Source organism: Pteropus vampyrus, unplaced genomic scaffold (assembly GCF_000151845.1).
Source record: "Pteropus vampyrus isolate Shadow unplaced genomic scaffold, Pvam_2.0 Scaffold340, whole genome shotgun sequence".
Lineage (NCBI taxonomy): Eukaryota > Metazoa > Chordata > Mammalia > Chiroptera > Pteropodidae > Pteropus > Pteropus vampyrus.
This window is the reverse complement of record NW_011889121.1, coordinates 1,516,387-1,539,987: the sequence shown is the minus strand read 5'-3', so window position 1 is coordinate 1,539,987 and position 23,601 is coordinate 1,516,387. Positions and strand designations below refer to the sequence as shown.

Below are 23,601 nucleotides of genomic sequence, written 5' to 3'. Positions count from 1 at the left end.
TCTCCAGAATTTTATATCATTTAAATATGTTGGGTTAGAAAAAGAGCCTGAGAAAGTATAGCTAGATAGATATAAAACCAGAAATATACAGTGTCAAAGAATCTAAGAAAAATAATTTAAGAATGTAGGAGTGCTACTGGGAGCTATAGAGTAAGATGGAGATAGGAAAACATCCATTAGGCTTGGCAACATTGTAGCTATTAATGAAGTAGAGAGCCAGAAGCCAGTTCTTTCATCCAGTATGACCTAGGTGTGGTCCCCACTCAACCTTTTTTGTACCAGGGACCAGTGCTCCTATGAGAATCTAATGCCTGAGGATCTGAGGTAGATCTGAGGTGGTGATGCTAGCGCTGGAGAGCAGCTGCAAATACAGATGAAGCTTCACTCTCTGGCCCACCGCTCACCTCCTGCTGTGCAGTGCATTTCCTAACAGGCCACAGACCAGTACCGGTTCATGACCCACGGGTTGGGAACCCCTGCTCTATAGAACTTGAAATCTGAGAGGCTGGAGATTTGTTTTTATTTATTGTCTATGTCTCAACTCCAATCTAAGCTCCATGAGGTTAGGGGGTTGCTTTGTTCACTTCTCTATTTCCAGTGTCTGGAACAGTGCCTGGCATATATTGATGCTAAATAAATATGAAGGGGAGAGAGTAGGAAAGTAAGTACAAAGAATGTAGCTGAAACATTTGAAAAGCTTTTTTTTCTGTTTGTGTGAAGGGGAACAGAGAAATGGAAGAGGATGGAAAAACAAGGGAGTAACCCCATTAATAAGTACTGTGGTATACTGGAGTGAGATCATACAGGTTCATGAGAGCAGATTGTTAAATATTCAGCAACAGGTTGTTATACCATTGATGACTTTAAAATCCTCCATAGTGGGAGATTTACACCATGGAAAATGGCCAACACTGCACATCAGGGATTTTGTCGTTGTGCTTGTTTCTTTGTTTATGTTTTGTTTTACTTTTGGAGAACCAATTTACTAGCATACTGTGGGGAGGATCCTTTACCCTCACTGTTCTTTTGGCTGCTCTAATAATCAAATAAACATGAGACAAATTAAAAAGAAAATGACCAAATTTAATCACATACGTACATATGGGAACTCTTCATACACAAGACAGTCAAAGACCCCATATACATGAGAGGTTCAAAGACAGAAAGGGAAAATGAGGTATATGTGACATTCCGAGTCAAGGGTCACTTGGGGCTACAGAGGGGAAGAAGGTCATTGCAGAACAATAAGAGTGATTGTTCAATGATTAGAAGTTTGCCCTGCCATATAGGTAGGTCATGAAAAAGTGATCTGATATTCTCTTATTATGGGCATGGCCCCAAATTCAAATTCTTTCAGGTAGTTAAGGGGTAGAGACAGAAGTTTCTCTTGAGCCCACAAGGTTTGGGTTGCCTTTAGCCCAAAAGAATCTACTTACCACAGAGGTACATCTTAGAGTGCCTCTGAACCCCTATAATACCAAAGTTTATTTTTTTTTTTAATTTGCTTTATCTTTCAAGTGGGAGTTAAGAAGGCATGTTTTTAGGCTGAAGAAAGATTGATGATTCAATAATAAACAAGTAAAAAGTCCAAGTAGAGAGAATTTCCTTAATTTGAATTGGGAACACTTTAATTGTAAGAGGAGGAAATAATAAGTGGATGGGTATAGGTGTCAATATCTGTGATTTGTGGTGGAAAGATGAGGTAGTTTTTTTATGATAGTTAAAATTCAAACACCGTATATAAGATCATAGAAAAATGACAGTTCTTTCTCAATAGTTACAATTTTCTTTAATTCCACCATACACCTCCACATATGCAGTATTTTCAACACACAAACACATCAAAGTCTATTTAATATTCATAATAATATCCTCTATTCTTATTGAGTATATGTAAAATTTTTGTGAAAATTATTTGACTTACCTTCTATACTTTTTAAAACATCATTAATTATATTCTCGTATAAAAGATACTCTTACCATTCTCTTAATATTTGCTTATTATTTACTTTTTAATGCTCATTCTCCTTTTCATTTGTACCTTTCTCCATCATTGTTTCACATTTGATTATTTTCACTTTTGTGAGGTTCTAATTTGCCTTTGTTCCATATTAAAAGTCATTTATCATATATGCATATTATTGTGTGTATAATTTGGCACCCCCAAATATATTGGTGAAAGTTAGAAACCCCAAACTCATATTCAAATGAAATTTTATTAGTACTGTCAAAAGCAGAATATGTCTCTGTAATTTGAAAAATTTATTAAAGTTTGCAACTTGTTTTTTGTATGTTTCATCAGCATGCTTCTTCTAGTGCTTAGAAAGTACACAAACGCATGCTATTTGGCCACGGTGTCCTGTTTTCAGTTAGAATACTACAGAACTGAGGATTAGTTCAAGAAAACCTCTTTTGCCTTCAATTATCTTGTAATTTGTTTGTGAGGTCTGATTGTGATGATGTTTTGCCAAACACTGTACCCCTTCTTCTGATGTTACATATGGTACCTGATGCTACCATGATACTCATCTATCATCTGACATGTTGCCGACACTGCTCCTCCATTAGAAATGTTTTATTTATGAATGTCTGAGTGAGTCAAATCTGGATTGTTTGCCTTGAGGCTTATCCTATAGTCCACCAATTTCTACCCTAGGAGCTAGGAGATGGAGTCATTCTAATTACAAAAATGATTTTCTCCCTAGTGAAATGACTTCATGTCTTAGATATGGTAGGCACCCTACAAATATTTGATGAATGTGTAAATGTAGGCAGACCCAGAAATTACAATTATGTGCCAATTGGAAATAGTCATAACAAATAATGGATAATGTGTATTGAGCATTTACTTTGTGTATTCATTTTCTCTCTGAAGCACCACCACTAGCTATTTGCATGATATTGATATGACTCATTTTACAGATAAAACTGAGATTTAGGGAAATTAATGTTATCACAATCTCTTGCCTATAAGGAGCAGAGCTATGATTTGCTGAAATTATGTTTGATTCAACAGGCTCAGCTCTTTGTTATGGAATGGATACGTTTTTATAATATTTGTTATAAAAATGATTGACCTTATTTTTGCCTTAAGCTAGTTATCATTGAGGAATTTTGCCTTGGAATTGCCCTTCTATCATAAGAAATATTTCTAAATTTCAAAACATACCAGGAAGCACCATAATAATCAATAAAATTTGAGTCAAATGAAATGAGCATCTCCATTCTGACTTCATGGTTTATCAACTATCATTTCTAACTGTAGAGAATGAGGAGGCAGAAATTGAATGTTTTCTATTAGTAAAGAAGATATTATGTGGGGTTACTTATGAAACTTACGTACTTTTTTAGCAGGAGGAAAAAAGAAGTCAATTTGGCTAGATCAAAAGCAAAGCACAAAAACAGCAGGTGACAAGGAAGCAAAATTAAATGTCACTGAGCCAAAATACTTCCCTCTCAAATGGAAACTCTAATAGTCTTTCAATAATAGGCATGTAGGGAGAATTGTGAGAAAGTACAAATGTTTTTTTTTTGTTTTTTTTTTTTGGTTTGTTTGTTTTGTTTTTATTCATAGTCTCCTGCACTGACTGACTAGCTTCTATTTGTTAGGTCGAGTTAGCTTCTATTCTCCTGATTATAGAGCAGGGGTCTCTAACCACTGGGCCACGGACTAGTACCTGTCCGTGGCCTGTTAGGAACCGGGCCACACAGCAGGAGGTGAGCAGTGGGCCATCGAGCTAAGCTTCATCTGTATTTGCAGCCACTCCGCAGTGCTGGCATCACCGCGTCAGCTCCGCCCCAGATCCTCAGGCATTAGATTCTCATAGGAGGACCGGTCCCTAGTGCCACAAAGGTTGGGGACTGCTGTCGTAGAGGACATGTAGTAAAACACTGTTCTAAGGTTTTAAATGGCCAGAGATATATTTTTTAAAGTAAATATATTCTAATGGGGCTCAATCTCAATGAGTAGCTTGGAATGAGAATTTTGGAAATTTGTCGCATTTTGAAATTGAAAATTTAAAGACAGAATACTTCATTTTGATTAGCTGCACACAGAAAACATTCGATATTTAGTTTAAAAACATTCAATTTATTTAAAACTTGTAAAATGAGGATTGGTTGAGAATTTCCATTTAATTGACTTTTGCCCACCAGCTTATATGCATTTGTTCTCAGGCACTATGAGAATATTTGGTATATACAGAGTCCACACTCCTATTTAATTGCCCCCAAAAAGCCCAGCAAAGAAAATGCATTTGTGGAAGACATTTTATTATTATTATTATTTTTTATACAATGAGGCATAAAGAACTAGATGATAGGGATAAATTGGCAAGTGGTAAATTGAGGATTTTGAAATTATTTATTTGTAATTTTGTCTCCCTCTTAGAATCAAAGTTCCATGAGAACAGATCTCTGGGCTCATTTATTTACCACTCTATCCTTAAAGACTAGAATATAGCTGGCACAAAGTGGTAACTGAATAAATGTTTGTTAACTATATTTTTCACTGTCTCATATTGTCAATCCAGTACTTTTTAGAATCAGTAACATCACCTCTCATTTATTTTTTTATTAGATTGGATACGTAATATTTATTTTCATACATACATTTAACATTATTTGGTTAATGGCCAAAATGCTGAACTAGTTGCCAGTGTATCTGAAGTCTCCTATAAATACCTGATTTGTGTGTGTGTGTGTGTGTGTGTGTTTTGTTAAGCCCTAAATGAGCATTGTGTATTTTGAGTACTGTTTTGTACTTGTGCCAAGATCTGTAGTTTTCTGCTATCTGCACCATAAATATATTTACTAGAATAATTGGATAGTTAAAAGTGTTTAGTTTTTCTCATGGATAAATAAAAGACATTGCTTTTTATAATTAAGTTTAGTGTGAAACTGAATTATCTTCATCAATACAAATTATTTTTCATTACTATATTTTATAGTCCTTTAATGACAAGCATTGTTATTAGATGATAAAAGCAACTTGGATCAGTGAGTGAAATGCTAAAATTATGGAAAGGCTTAATTAAGGAGTATTTAATTTTATGAAGGTAGAACATCTCTTGTAGAATGTTAAAGAATTTTACTTGAGGGGACCTGTGCAAGTTATTTTTTACTACAATGCACTATATTTATTTATAATTTGTTTATTAATGAATTATTTATTTATTAATTAAACAGAGCCTCTTGTTTAGATTTCCCAGAGGCGTTTCAAGGCTGTGCCTGGCAGCTGGCTAATCAGACTTTCTGGAGGTTGAATGCCCAAGTTTTTGATGAAAGCACGAGTCCTAACAAACACATTTGCATTGACTTATTTTGGAGTGAGGGCATACTGAAAGAAAACTTTGAGCAACTTTGCTTTTATTGTTTCTTTTTATCTTTACAGACATTTTTATTGTAATATAGAATATATTATCTAATTATAAAATTTAGTGGGTGCTAAATAGAGAGTGTGGAAAATATAGATAGAACAAAGGAGAAAAAGGATTTTTAATCCCTCCAGTGTACCCATTTCACTGATATCTTAAAATGTATTTACTCAGTTTTTTTCATAGAATTGTTATATTCTACACAAATTACACCATTCTGCTCTTTTGATATTACACTATAAAGAATTTATTTTCACATGTAATCAAATATTCTTCAAAAGCAACATTTTGAATGGCTTTGTAATATTCATTTACAATTATATACCTGTATTTTATCATTTCTAATTCTCTATTTTGAGCCATTTGGAATGGTCTGGATTTTTTCCCTTTTATATTATAAATATCTTTTTTGTATTGAAAATAGTGCTTAAATTTCACATCAAATTTATGTAAATCTTCATTTAAATTTCTGATTATTTCCTTGTGGTAGATTCCCAGAAGGAAAATTACTGGGTCATTGAATATAATTGTTTTTAAGATCTTAGTAGACATTGCCAAAATATTTTTCGTACCCTTGTGAATTAGCTCATACTCTTCCGGCAAAGTAGGAGTTTGGCCAAATCATTGAAGCCTCTGCAGCATTGATTGTTATCCTTTTGTCATTCTTTGATAATTTGGTAGGCAATGGGATATAATTAAAAACTCACATCTTTATTTAATCTGTATTTCTTTGATTACTACTGAAGTTGCATTTTTATGTGTATTTACTCTTATTATACCTCACTTATTAGAAATAGAAATCACTACAAGTATAAAGAATATAAATAATGTTTGGTAATGGAACCACATGGATCACAAGGTGATTATTTAGATAATGACTTTGACATAACTCAGTTTTCTAATTCACTAAGATAGCATTCTCTGAAAGAAGGAAGTTAAGGTACTGAAAAGTAGAATACACTGACTGGGCTCTAATTCTGATTTAGCCTAGCTTTTGAAATGGCCGTCAAACCACAGTGGACTACAGTTTCCTCATTTGAAAGATAATGAAATTTCACTAAATGATTTATTTGTTCCATTATAGCCCTCACTGTCAAAATTCTGATTAGTATAGAAACACTCTTCAAAATTAGTGTTATTGTTCATAAAATAAAATATTCTAGCAGTATTATGAGTTCTCAACATTTCATTCTGAGATGGCTTCAAATATTAGATTAGAAATTATTAATTTAAAACTTTATGGCAATGAACCCAATGTATAGCAAAGTTTTAGTGCAAAAATTACTTTCATATAATTGTAAGTTCTTATTTTGGCGGTGCAGCCACTTCTTTCACTTCATACATTTTAATATCTTGTAATTAAAAAGTGTAAATCACATTGGATCATTCTCGCTCTCCTCAAATGCTATGCTACTCATTGTCTACAACATTTTTTTCAGTCATTTGCTGTCTTACACAGTTCTCATCAAATTCTGTGGTCTCAATTACTCTATTCAGTTTCTTAACAAATATTTAGGTACTCACGGGAGTCTCAGTCATTTGCCTTGTTGTATTTATCAGTAAGTGAGGATAACCCCTAAGTCATGAAACATCCTTGATCTCTAGTACAGTGTACAGTTTATAATTATTTGTTAGGTGGCTCATCCACTGAATATTCATAATATAACATAGGCTAAGCATATTCTCTGACACACAATAATGGCTTTGTAAATATGTAATAAATGGTGAATGGCCTTTCTTTCTAATCCAGTGTTGCTTCTGCTTCCTGTTAATAGTATAATGGTCTTCTATAACTAGGTATGTTTGTATTAATAACACAAAGAACAACGATTGCACCGTAGCAACAACACAAGGTTTAATAAAACTTATTCTTTTGTAATCATTGCATTTGGACTTCGTAACACCATGGTGAGATTGGGATGCAGATTTTTATTTCATAAGTGAGGAAAGAGAAGTAAATTATATTAAGGAGATTTCTTTACATATATAAATATTTAGGTACAGATTTTTAAAAATCCAAATCTTCAAATTGAGAATTGCTTGTTCTTTCACTACATCACACTCTCATCTAATACATTCCCATTAAAAAGTTTAAATTTACAAGTGAAATTGAGCACTTGAATTTTATCAAATGTTGTAACTATTACTCAATATTTGAAATGAAAACACAAAGCTGAGTTTATTGCTTAAATAAGAGGGAATTATGCTGGTCAACCACAGTCTCTCAAATTAGAGTGTTTTTAGGTTTGAAGTCAAGAGATCTGTGAACATTCAGAATTATAGGTTGATGTCACTTTTAGAAGCGTGGTTGATTGCTCAGGTGAGACTACTGTTAATTGGTTTGCATTCAGAATTTTGTTTGGTGAAGTGAATTCACTCCTGATTGACAGACTTTTCAGAATCGAGGTGTTACCAGTTGGGGAAGCTTGATCAAGACCATGTAGGCAGGTAATCGTTAATTGATTTAAATGAGACTGAAAAGTGTATTGGTGGCTACTTGTTACCTTGGCTATGGAACAAACAGTTTCCTCCCTCCATCCATCTCCTTCATTTTATTCTCAGTTTATTAATCTTTGTATCCTCAGAGATTAGGACAAAATTTTGTATGTAGGCATTTCCAAAGACTGTGGAGTAAGTGATCAAAAAATCGAACGAAGTCATTTTGGACCTCTCAGCATTCCTATCATGTAGCCCCTTGTTTTCATTATGTAACCTATTTAAGTTCTCTAACACTGCCTGTGTGTAGATTGGGTCATAGCTTCCCACATCCCTCCAGTTTTTTTTAGTCTGTGAATCCTCTGCACTTAATGGTTTTACTTTACAAAAATTTTAATGGTGTCACACTCTTCCTCAAATGTAATTAATTGCTCTCTGACCTATTGAACTAAGGCCAGATCTGTTAGTTTGCTGTCAATGATCTCTAAACGTTCCACTCACAATCTACCCATGTTATCTTTTTATTCGCTATCCTCCTCTTGTGGCTCAGAGACTCAGAGCCACTACTCCCAGGACATGTCTAATCTGTCCCTACCTCTGCTCTTTTGCTCATAGTTTTTCCCCATTTTCCCTATTTTCCCATTCCCAGCTAATGAAATCCTATACATATTTATTTCAGTTTCCTATTCATAAAGAATTTTCTAGTCCCTCAATAATAATTTCTTCCACTGGTTGTGCCCATTCAAGGAACAAATTTTACATTCTCTTCAGCAATGAATTATTTTATACTTTTCTTTTTCTTTACTTATTTTATTAGTCCAGATTGTGAGCAGAATCCACAAATTCTCTATCTTGTTAATCTCCTGGATAATCTATTAAAGTATTTTAAGTCTTTAGTAAATATATATTCAAGGAATTCTACATATTTTAGAATATCTAAATCCCTTTCTTTAAAAAAAGAAATATTAGATTTTACCTGAATCTTGTACAACCTCAGAGGAGGGATCGTAATAGATTGAGGCAAAAATGTCAATAGTTTGGCCAAATAGCATATTTATGGTAATTATCGATATTAATATTTGCTTTCATTCACAAAATGTTTTATGTAGTTAAAATGTATTATAATTTTATAGACATTTGCTTGAGACAATAGAAATAATGCTTGATTTATTTTTACCTTTGTTTTTCTTTTTATCATATTTTTTGGCATATATTTGAAGCCAAACGTATACCTGCACATGTGTATATATAATACAGCAGTAAATAGTCATTTACAAACCTTATTTAATGCAATGCCTTTCTCACAGCATGGTTTTATTTAATACACTAAAAAATAAACAGAATTATAAATTACACTCCTCACGGATAAGTGACTAGTGAGAAGGAAGAAAACATCTAGTTTTAAAATATGATGAAGTGCAGTATCCATCATACAATGAACACATGAAAAAAATTATCAAATGAAAGGGAGATTTTAGGCTTCAGAATTTTAAAGCTAAGATAGTCAGATTTTTTAGACAGACAGTAGTCATGCACAAAATATTCTTCAGTTTTTCCTTGAAAAATATTTGTAAAAATTACTTTCCTCATCTGTCGGTTAATAATTAAATTATAATAAGGAACAGAGAATACGTATTGTATAACTTTGTACCTCTCACCCTTATTCATTTAAGTGTCCAATAAGTATCTTTTGAAAAAAAAAAAATGAGTGAAATGGTGAAAGAGTAGATGGTATAGTGGTCTGCGTCAGTGTAAGTTTTTTGACCCTTGTTACTCAAAGCCAGCAGCAGCTTCAGCATCAGCTCGAGGCTTGCTGGAAATGTAGAGCCTCAGGCTCCACTCCTGACCTACTGAATCAGATTCTGGTTTTAAAAAAAGTTCCCAGGTGATTCATATGCACATTAAAAATTGAGAAGTACTGTATTATACTATGGATAGAAGCAGACCAAGGAACATTAGTTAACTTTTCTCTCCTCTGTAACTCTTTTAAAAATACTTTAAAAATAGTTGTTCTGATTAATCATGTTCCTGATACTTGTGAAGGGATGGACGAAGTGATCTGTTCGACCTTTCTTTATGCTGGTGGACTTGAGACTTTTTTACTCATAATCAGAACACCTGTCTAGCATATAGATATTTAATTTAAAACAGATCTTTTAATACTAGCTAAGATAAATTTATGGCAAGAAAAAATGCCTGGCACATTGCTGCAAAGTTGCCTTGGCCTCCTACCAGGACTTACATTCTAGGATTGATGATATACTTCACATAAAGGGTTATTTTTATGTCTTGGTTGCCTGGAATGAGCCTAGTGTGTAAATTGTAATGCCAACTAGCCAAAGAACCTTTAGAAGGAGCTGCCACTTATTATGTGTTATTACAAATTATTTTTGTCTTTAAATGCTGAGTTTCTTTCATTCCCTGGATGTGGCAAAGAATGTAAGGTCTGATCAATTCTATGTCAAGGACTTTTAAATTTATCTCTAAAATCTGAGAAGGGAACCAACATTTGACTTTAACAGATGCACCATAATGTAAACAAATATTTTTAATATACTTGAGGAATATTATAAATCTTTATATATACGGTATAGATATATAATTTTATTCTATTTTTATTGTGAAAATACATGATTCATTTCAACAAAAAGACATATTTTGCTCTTTATATACTTAATCACCAGCAAAAATTTGATTAGGAGGCACAAGCTTTCTTTACTGGAAGCCAAGGCATTAAACTCTTTTGTGTAATTGTTTAATTGCCAATGCACCGTTTTAATTGACATGCTAATAGAATTTTAAGTGGACAAGAAGATGTTATCTTTTATCTTTGTTTCTTATCTAAAGAGAACCACTCTCTTAGATGGGCTAGTTTGGCAATTTGACTTAGAAAAAAGTATTACGGGATGAAGTTTTTATGTGAACAAGGAAAAGAAATTAACTTTAATGCTCATCTCATTGGTCTGCCAAATTGGAAGGGCATTTTAGGCCTGATTATCATGTCCTAATTGGTCTCTGGAGGATATTCATGGACAATCGAGTGCTCATTAATTTGTCTTCTTCCTGTAACATTGATTTGTTCATTCTCCTTTTAGAGACTCAAATATAGAAACCCAAAACTGATGTGTGGTGTTAATGTACTTACAGATGTTGCCACCACTTATCCAGATAAGAAGTCCATCTTAATGTACATCACGTCCCTCTTTCAAGTTTTGCCTCAACAAGTCAGCATTGAAGCCATCCAGGAAGTGGAAATGTTGCCACGGCCATCTAGCGTTACTAGAGAAGAACATTTTCAATTACATCATCAAATGCACTATTCTCAACAGGTACAGTGCTGAAAGTACAACTAATATCAAAATTATTTCCTATTTTAGATGCATTTTTAGGTATCATACTCATACCTATATATATATAAAACTATTATATCTATGGATATATACATACATATAAGTTTATGTAACAAAGTATGTGTGCATACACACAAATATATTATCTATATATGTAGCATAATGTACCTGTGCATGCGTGTGTGTGTATATACATATTTTAGAGACTCATTGTTTTTTTGTTTGTTTGTTTGTTTTTATAAAGAGAGAGAGACTGACTGTAAACCTTTAAAGTTTTATCTGATATCACGGACTATAATATTGTTTTCAAAGGACATTGTTAAAATACTCTGTTATTGATCGACACCCTATTATAGCAATATGGAATACAGAATATATTTTATTTTCATTATGTAAAATGAAATAAAACATAAGCTCATATACACATTAAACTTTCCATCAACTAGAGCAAAGAGAAAAGCATTAGAGTCAGAGAGAAGGCAAGTACTGTTTAATAATATTTTCTTATTTTTAGTGGCAGCCCACTGGTATATTAACAAATTTTGATTATTCGAGGTAACTTTTTTTTGCTAAAATAAAAGTAGTTTAAATATTTTAAATCAAAATTAAATGGATACTACATATGATAAAAATTTTTATTACATCGTATAGAATCCTGTGGAATTTCTTTCATTACATGGCTTTTTCTTGCTCCCAGTAATGGCTATTTGGGGTATTTTCTTGTATTTTTTTGACACAAGCAATGATGAAGAAGCCTTTAGCTAAATTTCTGTTGAAGGTGTGGAAAGTGCTTAGGTCTAATTTTCTCACTCTACTGAGCTAGTTCTATATTTAGTTTATGAAAACTTCAGTCCTTTCCAGGGTATCGACCTGATGAATTCTGGTTTTGTTTACTTTGGGTTCATAGAAAATTGCTTTTGGATGCCTATTTTTGCCAGATTGAAGAGCACCATCCCATATTAGTGCTGGAGTTGTGTCAGTATGAAATTTTTATGGTTAAATCCTACCCTTATATCTTCCCTGATGACCTGCTCTCCAACGTGATATTAAGCACCACAGGTCTTGGAGTGTACTCATTTCTAACAGCAGTTTATTTGTTTTTACAGTTAAACTTTTCATCTCACTGTTTCCATTTAATGTTCATTTTTCTAATGTATTGAAAAGTAGTCCTTCCAGGATTACTCATGTTTCCTCCTCCTCTCTGTCCCCCTCCCCCAACTCTTTTTTGCAGATTACGGTCAGTCTAGCACAGGGCTATGAACGAACTCCTTCCTCACCTAAGCCTCGGTTCAAGAGCTATGCCTACACACAGGCCGCTTATGTCACCACCTCTGACCCCACACGGAGCCCATTTCCTTCACAGGTCTGTCAACATTTACTGTCCTACAAAACCAAAAGTTTCTTCATCCAAGAAAAAATCTAACATGGCTTTTGTTTGTTCCAATTTAGCAGTGCCTTTTTCCTCATCCATCAAGAGTTGTTTCATTGTTACCAGTTGTTTTATATACTCTCACATGATGCTGTTTTGCTATTAGACTTCTTTAGATTTTGTTCACTTTATTTTTTATTTATTTTTTTAAATTTATTTTTTAGTTACAGCTGACATAATATTTTATAAGTTTTAGGTGTACAATATAGTGATTAGGCAATCATATACTTTACAAAGTGCTCTGGGTTTAACGTATGTTGATTGTTTATGAATGGGGTTTCTCCTAGTAGTGATTTATGCTTTCATTATGTAATTACCTGTAAGGGTAGCAAATGGTTACAAACAATCATTAAGTTCATTAAAGGTTTATATATGCAACTTTTGAAAGAACTGTGAAAATATATGAAATTTACTAATCACTATTTGGGGAGATTTTTCTAGATATATAATATGTTAAGGAAATATATACTCTATAAAGATGCATTTATTATATTTTCATTCTATAAAAAATGTATTTCTATTCTATTTAAAAACCATAATTGCAAACTTCTTCATGTGATCGCTTTTATTTTTGCTAATTTAAACTTGTATATAATAGGCTCTGTAGTATTTATATAAAAGAGTCACAGAAAAATTGGGTCAGATTCTATATACCATTTAATACTTTCCACATAAGGCATCTTACTAGTGGAGTTTTCTACCATTGCAATAATGTAGGGAACCTAAAAATACAAAAAATTATAGCCTTGTATATATTAGAGCATGAAAGTGAAATGTGCTAGAATTGCTAGATTTGCTAGAATTTATTTTTAAAAGAAAACTTTATTTTGCTGAGTAGAGAATTTGAAAAGTTCTTGAGGAAGTTTTATCAAAACTATACTATTAATGGGAATTTAGAAATGATAGACCTGATCCTATTGGTGAAAAAGTATACTTTTTTTTTTTTTTTAAAGATAGTAGTTGTATTTAATTAGTGATTTATTTGGCATAGTTAATTGATGCATGAGACTGAAAATTCTTAACACTGAAAGATTCCCCCAGGGAAACACATTTCAAGGCTTAGCTATGCCCTCTATCCTTGGCTACTTTCCTTGCAAAGCTGAATAAAGGAGACTGGATGAGAAAGTACGTGTGACTCATCCTTATCTTCAATTAAATTCCCATCCACATTTTCACAAAGGCTAGTTGTATAAAATTGAACAAGAAACTTAATCTGCTTTCCTATCATCAGTAAACAAAAATAATTCTGCCACACATTACTGTCTACTATATGCCGCGTGTCCACATTATATGAACTGATACAATTCTCGTAAACCTTATAGAAGTGGGAGGTGCTATTTTATACACATTTGAAGTTTAAATACGTCCACCGTTTTTTTTCTTTCCCTTCCCCTTTCTCCCACCCTCCTGATTCCCCCTGACTCTCTAGGCTCTTTTATCACTATCTTCCCATTGAAACCTCTAAGACTTAAAGAATAAGACTAAAATAAAGGGGTATAAGCCAAGACAAAGAAATAAGCATTTCTCCCCCTCATCACTCTATTGAGCTGCCTTTTCCAGGTTTTCTCCAATGCCTATTCTAGCAGCACATTTTTACCTCATTACCACCTCATTAAGGCATTGCTCAGGTATAACTCCTTAATGAAGTAATTAAAAATGGACTTAATTTTGCTAGACTCCATTCGTTCACTTACTTTTGTCTAAATATTACAAAATATATATTTCATAAAATAGTCAACACATTCACTTATTTGTTTTGTTTAACATAAGTTATTGAAATGTACCTAATCTTATCCTTTAGAAAAGAAAAAGCATGAATTACATTTAATGGGGAATGATATATTCTGCCTGTTTCTAAGGTAGCATATCACAAAATAATGTTACACTTAGTTAGATTTGATAAGTTTATATCTTAATTATTTATGAAGAATATTTTCTGAAGAATTTCTCAGCGGGGCTGAGCCTGTCCTGCCCCCTACAGGTTGTATCTGATCCACTTCAAATGAACTCGAGGCAAGCCAGATTGGATTCCATTAGAGGGTTTCATTGAAGTGTTTACTTGGTAGTCTACAAGGAAGGGAGAAGTTTTCAATAATATATATGGAAGATAGCCAGGCAAGTGACTGTCCTCTATGGAATCCATAAAATTCATTAATTACCTTAAAAGTTCCCAACATGTTAGAAACAGCAGTTATCCTTATTGGTCCCAGTCTTGAAAAATCTTGTTTATACTCATCGCAGTTTGTGAACCTGTTGAGGTGAAGCAATCTGATTTATTTCGGGATCTCTGCCTATAAATGAGTTTTTCTCATAATTTACCAAGAAGAAAAATCATTTGGTGGTGTGAACCCCTAACCTTCCCTCATTGTATCACTTAATTGCCATCCATCCTTGAATGGAGGATACCCTTTTTATAGTTATATTTAATTCCTATTTTTTATGACTTCAATCATGCCTGTCGTTCTACTCCTAATCTTAATCTTATATCAAAAATCCACAATCTCTTCTTCACTTCAATTTCTCTGTCTCTCCTGGAGTCTCCTCTGTCCAAAACTCCAGTAGGCACTCTTACCCACATGCATGCCACCTCTCCCCAAACAAATCACTCCACTTATCTTGTCAATGTACTGTTACATGACTCTTTCTTTCATTTACCACCTTCTGTAGTCCATGCTCCCTCCCTCCCTACCTCCCTCCCTCCCTCCCTTTCTTCCTTCCTTCCTTCCTTCTTTTCTTCCTTCCTTCTTTCCTTCCTTCCCTCCTTCCTTCCCTCCTTCTTTCTTTCATTCATTCATTCAAAAAATAATTAGTCACTAAATCAAATGTCTTCTTTTCAGCTCTCAGGCTTTCTACTATAGTTGAAATACTGTTCTCATAGCCTCTAGTGGTCTCCATTTCTGACTGTTCTGTATCTCTTTCATTATCTAGTCCTTTCTTCTCTACCAACTCTTCAGTGTAGGAGTCTCATGGAAGATCTCTTGACCTTCCTATTTCTATATACTTTATCTTATCAATATGATTTAATCTCTTGGCTTGAAGTTGTATGCAGATGACCATTACATGTTTTTACTTCTTCCAATATCTCTTGAGTTACAGCCACATTTCCAACTCATTTTCAACTCTTTTTTATCTATACCTTGATGTCAATCGATTTCTCAAACCTCCTGTGTCCGGAAGTGAACTTTATCATTCACAAACCTGTTTCTTATTCTTTTTGTTATGTAAATGATAACATTACTCAGCAGTCATCCAGACTTAAATATGTGACATGATCTTTTGTCTATATTGATCTGATATGCAATAATGGAACACTTAAAGTCAATTCTTTCCTCACAGCATTTCTCCTTTAAGTTATGTCCCCTCATTATTCGCACATGTCCTCTGACTCAGGCCCTCAATATATGTCTTCTAGATTACAGAAATATCTTTGCAATTATTATCACTATCTTTAGCTTTGCCTCCTCTAAATCCAATTAAATTTCATTTTTAATCGTTTTAATATCATTCACAAAACTTTCTTTATTTTCTTTTGAATTTATAACAAGTCCACTCTCCTAAATTTCATTAGGAAGCTCCATGACCTATTAACAATTTATATTTTCATGCTTATTTCACACTAGTCTATTTCATGTTTTCTTTACTCCAACTAAATTAAATCACTGGCTCTCCTTCATAAGTGCCAAGCAATTTCTCCATTTTAGTTTTTATGGTCCTCTCAGCTTAGAGTGACTTTTGTTTCCTACAAATTGGCCAACTGAATCAAAATTTCAAGGCCTAATCAATAAGCGGCAGAGCATGGATTCAAGTTTAGATTTATCTAATTCCAAGACCATGTTCTTTACGGTAACCAACACTGACTTTTCTCTACTATGATTCTTATATATAGGATTTCTCACATATGGAGTAGTATTCATTTATGCTATCATTTAACACTTATTTGATAATCACCTACTATGTGCCAGATATTATTATAGGATCACCTGATATATCAATAAACAAACATATGAAACAATTCCTGCCATAATGGAGGGCATATGCTCATGGGATAGTCATAATATGAATAAGATAAATAATATAAACAAGTAAAACCTTTTAAATATTATGTAAGTAATATGTATTAAGCAAAGTAAAATGTAGTAGTAAATGCAATGGTGAGTGCTAAAAAGAAACAAAAATAAGAGAGGAAAGTGTAATTTACCGTATGTGGCAAAGAAGAGTTCAAATTTGAGTTTGGGAAGTCAGAGAAGGACTCACTAAGAAGGTAAATTTTGAGTAAAGACTGGAAGGAGGTGTGGGTATGTTGGGGAAGACAAACTCATGATGAAGAAACAGTGCAAAAGCCCTGAGTTGTGGGACTACTTGGACTATTCAAGGAAAGGTATCGAAGAGGGTCACAATGCTAGGAGATGGTGTCTGAACTGTTATAGTAGACCAGATCTCAGAGGGCCTTTTAAGTAGTGGCAAAGTGGAAAGCAATTGGAGGAGTGACCTAAACTTATATTATTTCAACATGGCTGCTGTATGGAGAATAGACTGAAGGGAGCAAGGATGGAAACAAAGAGACTTGTTAGAATACTATTGCAATAATCTAGGCAAGATTTGATAGGGGCTTGGATATGGATTGTTTCTCTTCCTTCCTCCTCCCAATTTTTTTATTGTGGTAAAATGCACATAATACAAAATTTGCTATCTTAACCATTCCTAAGTATACAGTTTGGTGGTATTACGTTCATAAAGTTGTACAACTATTACCACCATTCATCTCCAGAAATCTCTTCATCTTGCAAACTGGAAAGTCTGTACCCATTAAACAATCACTCCCATGACCCCCTTCCTCCAGTACCTGGTGAGACTACCATTATACTCTCTATTTCTATGAGTTTGGCTCTTTTTTTTTTTTTTAAGAGTCCACGTATAATGAGATTGCGCAATATTTGTCTTTCTGAATCTGGCTTATTTCACTTAGCATAATATCCTCCAGATTCATCAGTGTTGTCACAAATGGCAGAATTTTATTACTTTTTAAGGCTGAATGATATTCTATTGTATATATGTACACACCACATTTTCTTTATCCATTCATACATTGATAAACATTTTGGTTGTTTCCATACCTTGGCTATTGTGAATAATGCTGCAGTGAGCATGGCTGTCCATATATCTCTCTGAGATATTATTTTCATTTCTTTTGGATATGTACCTAGAAGTGGGATTGCTAGATATATGGTAGTTTTTTTGTTTGTTTTTTTTTTTTAATTTTTGAAGAACCTCCACATTGTTTTTCATAGTTTCTATCAATGAGCATGATGCATACTGGTTGAATTTTGGATATACTTGGACAACCTATAGTATTTGCTAATGCAATGCGGAACACATGTTTGCTGTCTTCTTTTGAGAATATTTATTTGTGTTATAAAAAAATCAAAGAGGATAGATAAACTTCTAAAGACCATTAAGCAGAAATCATAACTAAACTTGGGTATTATGAGACATAATTAAAACCCATGAGTTAAGTTTAGCTGATGAAGAAGCAAATAGCCTATGAGACATAGGCAGAGGTCAAATGTATGTTAACTATAGATAGTAACTTAACCATTTACATATGTTAAAATGGAATAAATAATGGAATACACAAGAGTGACTTATGAGTAGAAATGAAAAGACCAAATCTTAAAATACGATCATATCACCTCTGGGTTGCTACACCATTCCTGAATTGGCCACCCACTAATGATACTCAGTAGATCTCATTATGGTCTCCCAAGTGCTCTACATAAAAAAAAAAAACACACACACACACAAATAAATCTCATAATTTTTAGTAGGCTAACTGATGAGCTCAGCTGTAGGTCAGGTATATTTTTCCCTGCATCTCTCCAGTAGAGCAAGTGTACATGGTAGCCTCTGGCACCTTTTGTCTATTGGGCAGCTTGCTCAAATATCACCTCTCGTTCCATGCACCACACACATCATCAGCAGAAAAGGCTGATACAACAAAATATTAACATTGTACAACCCAAGATTTAAATAGTGTGATCCTTAGAACTGTTTGACCATATCCTAATTGCATTACTTCATCTGTTTTATCTTGTTTCTTGCCATATGCTTTAAAATGATTTATTTATTTTTAATTAAATTTATTGGAGTGGCATTGGTTAATAATAACATTATGTAAGTTTAAGGTGTGTGTCTTTATAATATGACATCTGTATTTTATATTGTGTGCCCACCACTCAATGTCTTGTCCCCTTCTGTCACCATATATTTGACCCTTTTTCCCTCTTTGTCCTCCCCTCACTCTTTTTCCCTCTGGTAACCACCATTCTTTTGTCTATATCTATGAGTTTTGTTTGTTTGTTTGTTTGTTTGTGGCTTTTCATTTTAATGCTTTTCATTTTAAATTTCATTTCATTATCATAGTGGAATTACTAATAACATCACTATTCACCCACACATGAGTGAAATGATGGGATGTGAACATGTTAATTTGGCCGGCGACCCTTTCTGTTTCATGATCTCTGGGATGGCATACCAGGTAGCAGAATAGAGGCCACCATTGCACCAAGGTCATGCTTCACATGACATCATAGGTGTGAGTTATGAAATAATTTGAGAAACCAAGGTTTACTACAAAATTTTGGCTTAAGCAATTGGAGGAATGGAGTTGCCACTGACCAAGAGAGGATAGGCTGTAGGAGGAGCAGGTTTGAGAGTATGTTAGGAGTTCAGTTTTGAACATGTTAACCTTTCAGATGCTTAGGAGACTTGAATATACAAAACCTGGGGTTCTAGGATTAAAGTTGAAGATAAGTAATTTGGAAGTCATTAGGAATATAGATGTATTTAAATTCATTGACCTGGATGAGGTCACCTAGGAAAAAAGTACAGATAGCTAAGAGATTCCAAGACTTAGAGTTCAGAAGGCATCAGCAAAAGGGATAAAACAGACGTTAAGAAAGAGGAGAGGAAGAAGAGGAGGGTATGATATTCTGGAAGTCTGTAGAAGAAAGTGTTTCAGGGAGAAGAGAGTGTTTTTAACAGCATTAAATGATGCTGATTAATTCAAGTAATGTTGGAATTGACAATTAACCAGTGAAATGCCAGTGGGATAGGGTCCCTGGAAAATCCTGATATATAGCAGTTATCATAGTGGAATTACTAATAACATCACTATTCACTCTCAAAACTGTCCCATGTTGGCCAGTTTCATTCAAGAGAAAATGAAAGTGAGGGGCCACCTGCATTGTAATGCTTTTAAAAAGCTACACTGAATAGTTTATATCCATGTAGACAAAAGTGTATTTCTCTTGGATTAACCCATCCTGCTAACTGGTACTGAGTCTATACAATACTTTCCTCTTTTGCTATTGTAACAAATAACCACAAATTTAGTGGCTTAAAATAACACAAATATATTATCTTAAAGTTCAGAAATTCAACATGGTCTCACTGGGCTAAAATCAAGGTGTCAGCAGAACTGCCTTCTGTCTAGAGGCTCTAGGGGAGAATCCACTTCCTTGTTTTTTATAGCTTTTAGAGGCTGCCCACATTCCTTGGCTCATGTCCCCCGTCCATTTTCAGAGATAACAAGGGCAAGTTGAATCTTTCTCATATCACATTACTCTGACCTACTCTTCTGCCTCCTACTTCCACTTTTAAGGACTCATGATTTCATTGGACCCACTTGGATAATCTAGAAAACTCTACCTATCTTAAGGTCAACTGATTAGCAAACGTAATTTCATCTGCAACCTTAATTCTTCATTGCTATGTAATGTGACATATAGACGGGTGCCAGGGATTAGGATATGGACATCTTCGGCGGGGGTGGGGGGTGGGGAGGGTCTCTTTTTCTGCCTCCTACTGTCTAATACCATGGGGTACAAATCTGAGGAAGGTACCTATTATCTGCAAGCTAACAATAAGGCTGGTATCATGTGGCTTTTCTCAGATGCTCCCAAGTATCAGGTTGTTCCCGTCCTTATTTGTTGACTGCATTTGAGCCTTCTTCTTCTAGAGGCACTGCGAAACTACTCTTGTCCTGGAAACAATGTCAAAGAAAAAGAAACAAATAAACAAGCAAATAAGGACATATCTATATTTCTGCCTATAAAGCCTTATTGATCTTTATGTTCCTTGCACAGCTTAGGGAAGATTCTACATTCATATAATAAGCATTTTGAGCCCCAAATATTGTCTTCTGCTCTCAAATAGCTCATAAATTAAAGGAATCAAGTTTTAGAAAGTTACCTATACTTTGCTAATGCTCCTGTAATTTTATAAGAATAAAATCTAGCAATCTTGCCAGAACAAAAAAAGAGGCACCTCTCTTCTTTAACAAGAAGTTTTAAAAAGCTTTTTGAATATATATCTTATTTGACCAGTACATTAAAAAAAATAAGTTATTTTATTACATTCATATTTTAAATTCAAAGGAATTTATGGAATACAGGATTTGTGTAAGCAGCAAGTAACTGGCAGAACTGGGACTCAAACCAGGTGCCATGACTTCTAATACTATTACGGTGTTTCACTATTTGAAATTCCCAGCCAGGTCAGTCAGAGGATCTGTTCCTTTCTCATTACCGTTCTCCTTAGCCTTTTAATATTTGTAAGTACTAAAAGGCATTTGGATTGAAAAAGAAATCTTTCTCTTCCTCCTCTTTGTCTGATGAGCAATAGTTGTTAACCTCCTGGGAGTATGCTACCACCAAAGGACAGGTAAATAATTATTTATACATTTGTGAAATAATTATTTATACATTTGATACATTTTAAATTGAGGTATCAAGCTTAAAGTATGTAGAAACATTCCAGAGGAGTATCTTCCGTATTATAAAAAGTCTGTAAAACATCAGAAAAGTAATAATTATATCAATCAGTAAAATAGCAAAGAGGAAAAACAGAAAAACCATACTATGGAGCTCTTCAAAATAATTCAAGTTGAAGTCAAGAAAAACATTATCTTGGGTTGGCTCCATAGTATAGTGGTTAGCACATCTGTTTTACATGCAGAAGGTCCAGATAGAGCGGACCATACCCCAGGTGCACGCCACGAGTATGTGGGATGGGACACCCCACTTTCAGAGATCCAGTTCTTGAGGGGAAAATACATCAATAGGTCAGGGATGGAAGCTGGAGGGGGGTGGAATTAAAGAGGAGAAAAAAGAAAAATGTTATCTTTAACTATTTTAGATGATAAATATTTACAAAATATAAGGTTAGGTGGATACATAGTGAATAACACTATAAAGCTAGAAATGTCATTAGATATTCATGAACTAGAAGAAATGAAAAGGAAGCGCCTATCTTACAAAGTATGCCCATACCCTTAATTTTTGTGTCTATTCAGACACAATCCATGATTCTCAGAGTTTCAGTTCTACTCTTGAAATGGTCAAGTTCTACAATTTCACCTACCTACGGATTAGTAGTTTTCATACACAGATGTCTTACTATAAACTGGAGTTCAATATATTTAAAGCTGACTTCATCTTTGCCCATGGGACCAGGAATCTCTTGTGACATTTATTCTCACCCAGGCTTGAACCCATCTAGCCATGTGTGACTCCCTCTCCCTGAACCACCTCATACCTAATTGGTTCTTCGTTCCTACCTATTGCCATTGTGGATTATTTCTAGCACCCTTTCCTTCCTATCTTTTGGCCTAGATTTCAAGACTTTCTTTGATCTGGCAAATATTGTCAATCTTATATATGACTCTCCTCCTTTGTATAACCCCCCTCTCTTAAATCTGGATCTTGCCTTATGGCATGTTTTTGAATTATGTCATTCAATTAATTGGATGCCTCTTTTCTTCTTGCCTCTTGCTCATTCACATGTGCATGCCTTGCACTAAATGGCATGTTTCAGGAGTTGAATGATAGATTGAAGGAAGTAGTTTCACCAAAAGTACTATATATCAATTCATATTTAGTTTATTTTTGCTATAGGATATGCATGAATATGATTTTAAAATAAAAAGATTAAAGGGGATCATATATATATAGTGATATAATGAAAATTTTAAAAGTTCATCGTGGTTATTCTAAGGAATAGGAATGAAGACAGTTTTAGCTTCCTTCTAAATGTTTTACAAAGACCATGTATTATTATTCCCATACGTTTTTTTTTGTATACAATACTATATTAGTATCGTTTGTACAGCATCGTGATTAGAAATCTATATAATTCACAAAATGATCCCTCAAGAAATCTTGTACTTCTCTTCTCCTTACCTATTTACTATAATATTAATGATTGTATTCCTTATGCTATACTTAATATCTCCATGACTATTTTGTAACTATCCATTTGTACTTCTTAATCCCTTTGCCCTTTTTTCACTGACACCCCCAACCCCTCTCCCATCTAGTAACCCTCAAAATATTCCCTGTATCTATGAGTTTGTTTCAATTTTTGTTGTTGTTGTTGATTTTGTTCTTTAGATTCCACACGTACGTGAAATCAGATGGCATTTTTCTTTCTCTATCTGACTTACTTCATTCAGCACAATACCCTCTAGGTTCATCCTACAATATCTTTTCCCATCCTCTTACTTTGTGTGTGTGTGTCTTTTAATCTGAAGGGAGTCTATTGTAGACAGCATATGTAAGGGTCCTGTTTTCTTATCCTTTCAGCCAACCTCTCTATTGATTGCAGCACTTAATTCTTTTTTATTTGAAGTACTTATTAATAATATGTATTTATTGCCATTCTTTATTCTTATGTTTGATACTTATGTCTGATATGTTTTTCTTCTTAAAGAAGTTCCTCTAACATTTCCTGTAATGCTGGCTTGGTGGCAATGAATTCCTTTAGCTTTTTCTTGTCTGGAAAGCTCTTTATCTATCCTTCAATTCTAAGTGATAGCTTTGCTAGATAAAGTAATCTTAGTTGCAGATCTTGAGTTTTCATCACGTTGAATATTTTATGCCAAGCCCTTCTGTCCAGCAAAGTTTCTTTTGAGGAATCAGCTGCCAGTCTTATGGGTGCTCCCTGGTAGGTAACT

The 23,601-nt window shown here is 34.0% G+C and overlaps 1 protein-coding gene across 2 annotated transcripts in view; it reads left to right on the top strand.

The window, feature by feature from the left end:
• The window catches only part of DMD (dystrophin), a 2,089,898-nt gene that overhangs the window by 577,843 nt on the left and 1,488,454 nt on the right, over window positions 1-23,601 (top strand). For both annotated transcript variants that reach the window (XM_011378471.2, XM_011378473.2), the window contains exons 8-9: window positions 10,959-11,140; window positions 12,393-12,524. In XM_011378471.2, coding sequence (XP_011376773.1) covers window positions 10,959-11,140; window positions 12,393-12,524 — 314 coding nt within the window. The remainder of the gene's footprint in view (window positions 1-10,958; window positions 11,141-12,392; window positions 12,525-23,601) is intronic.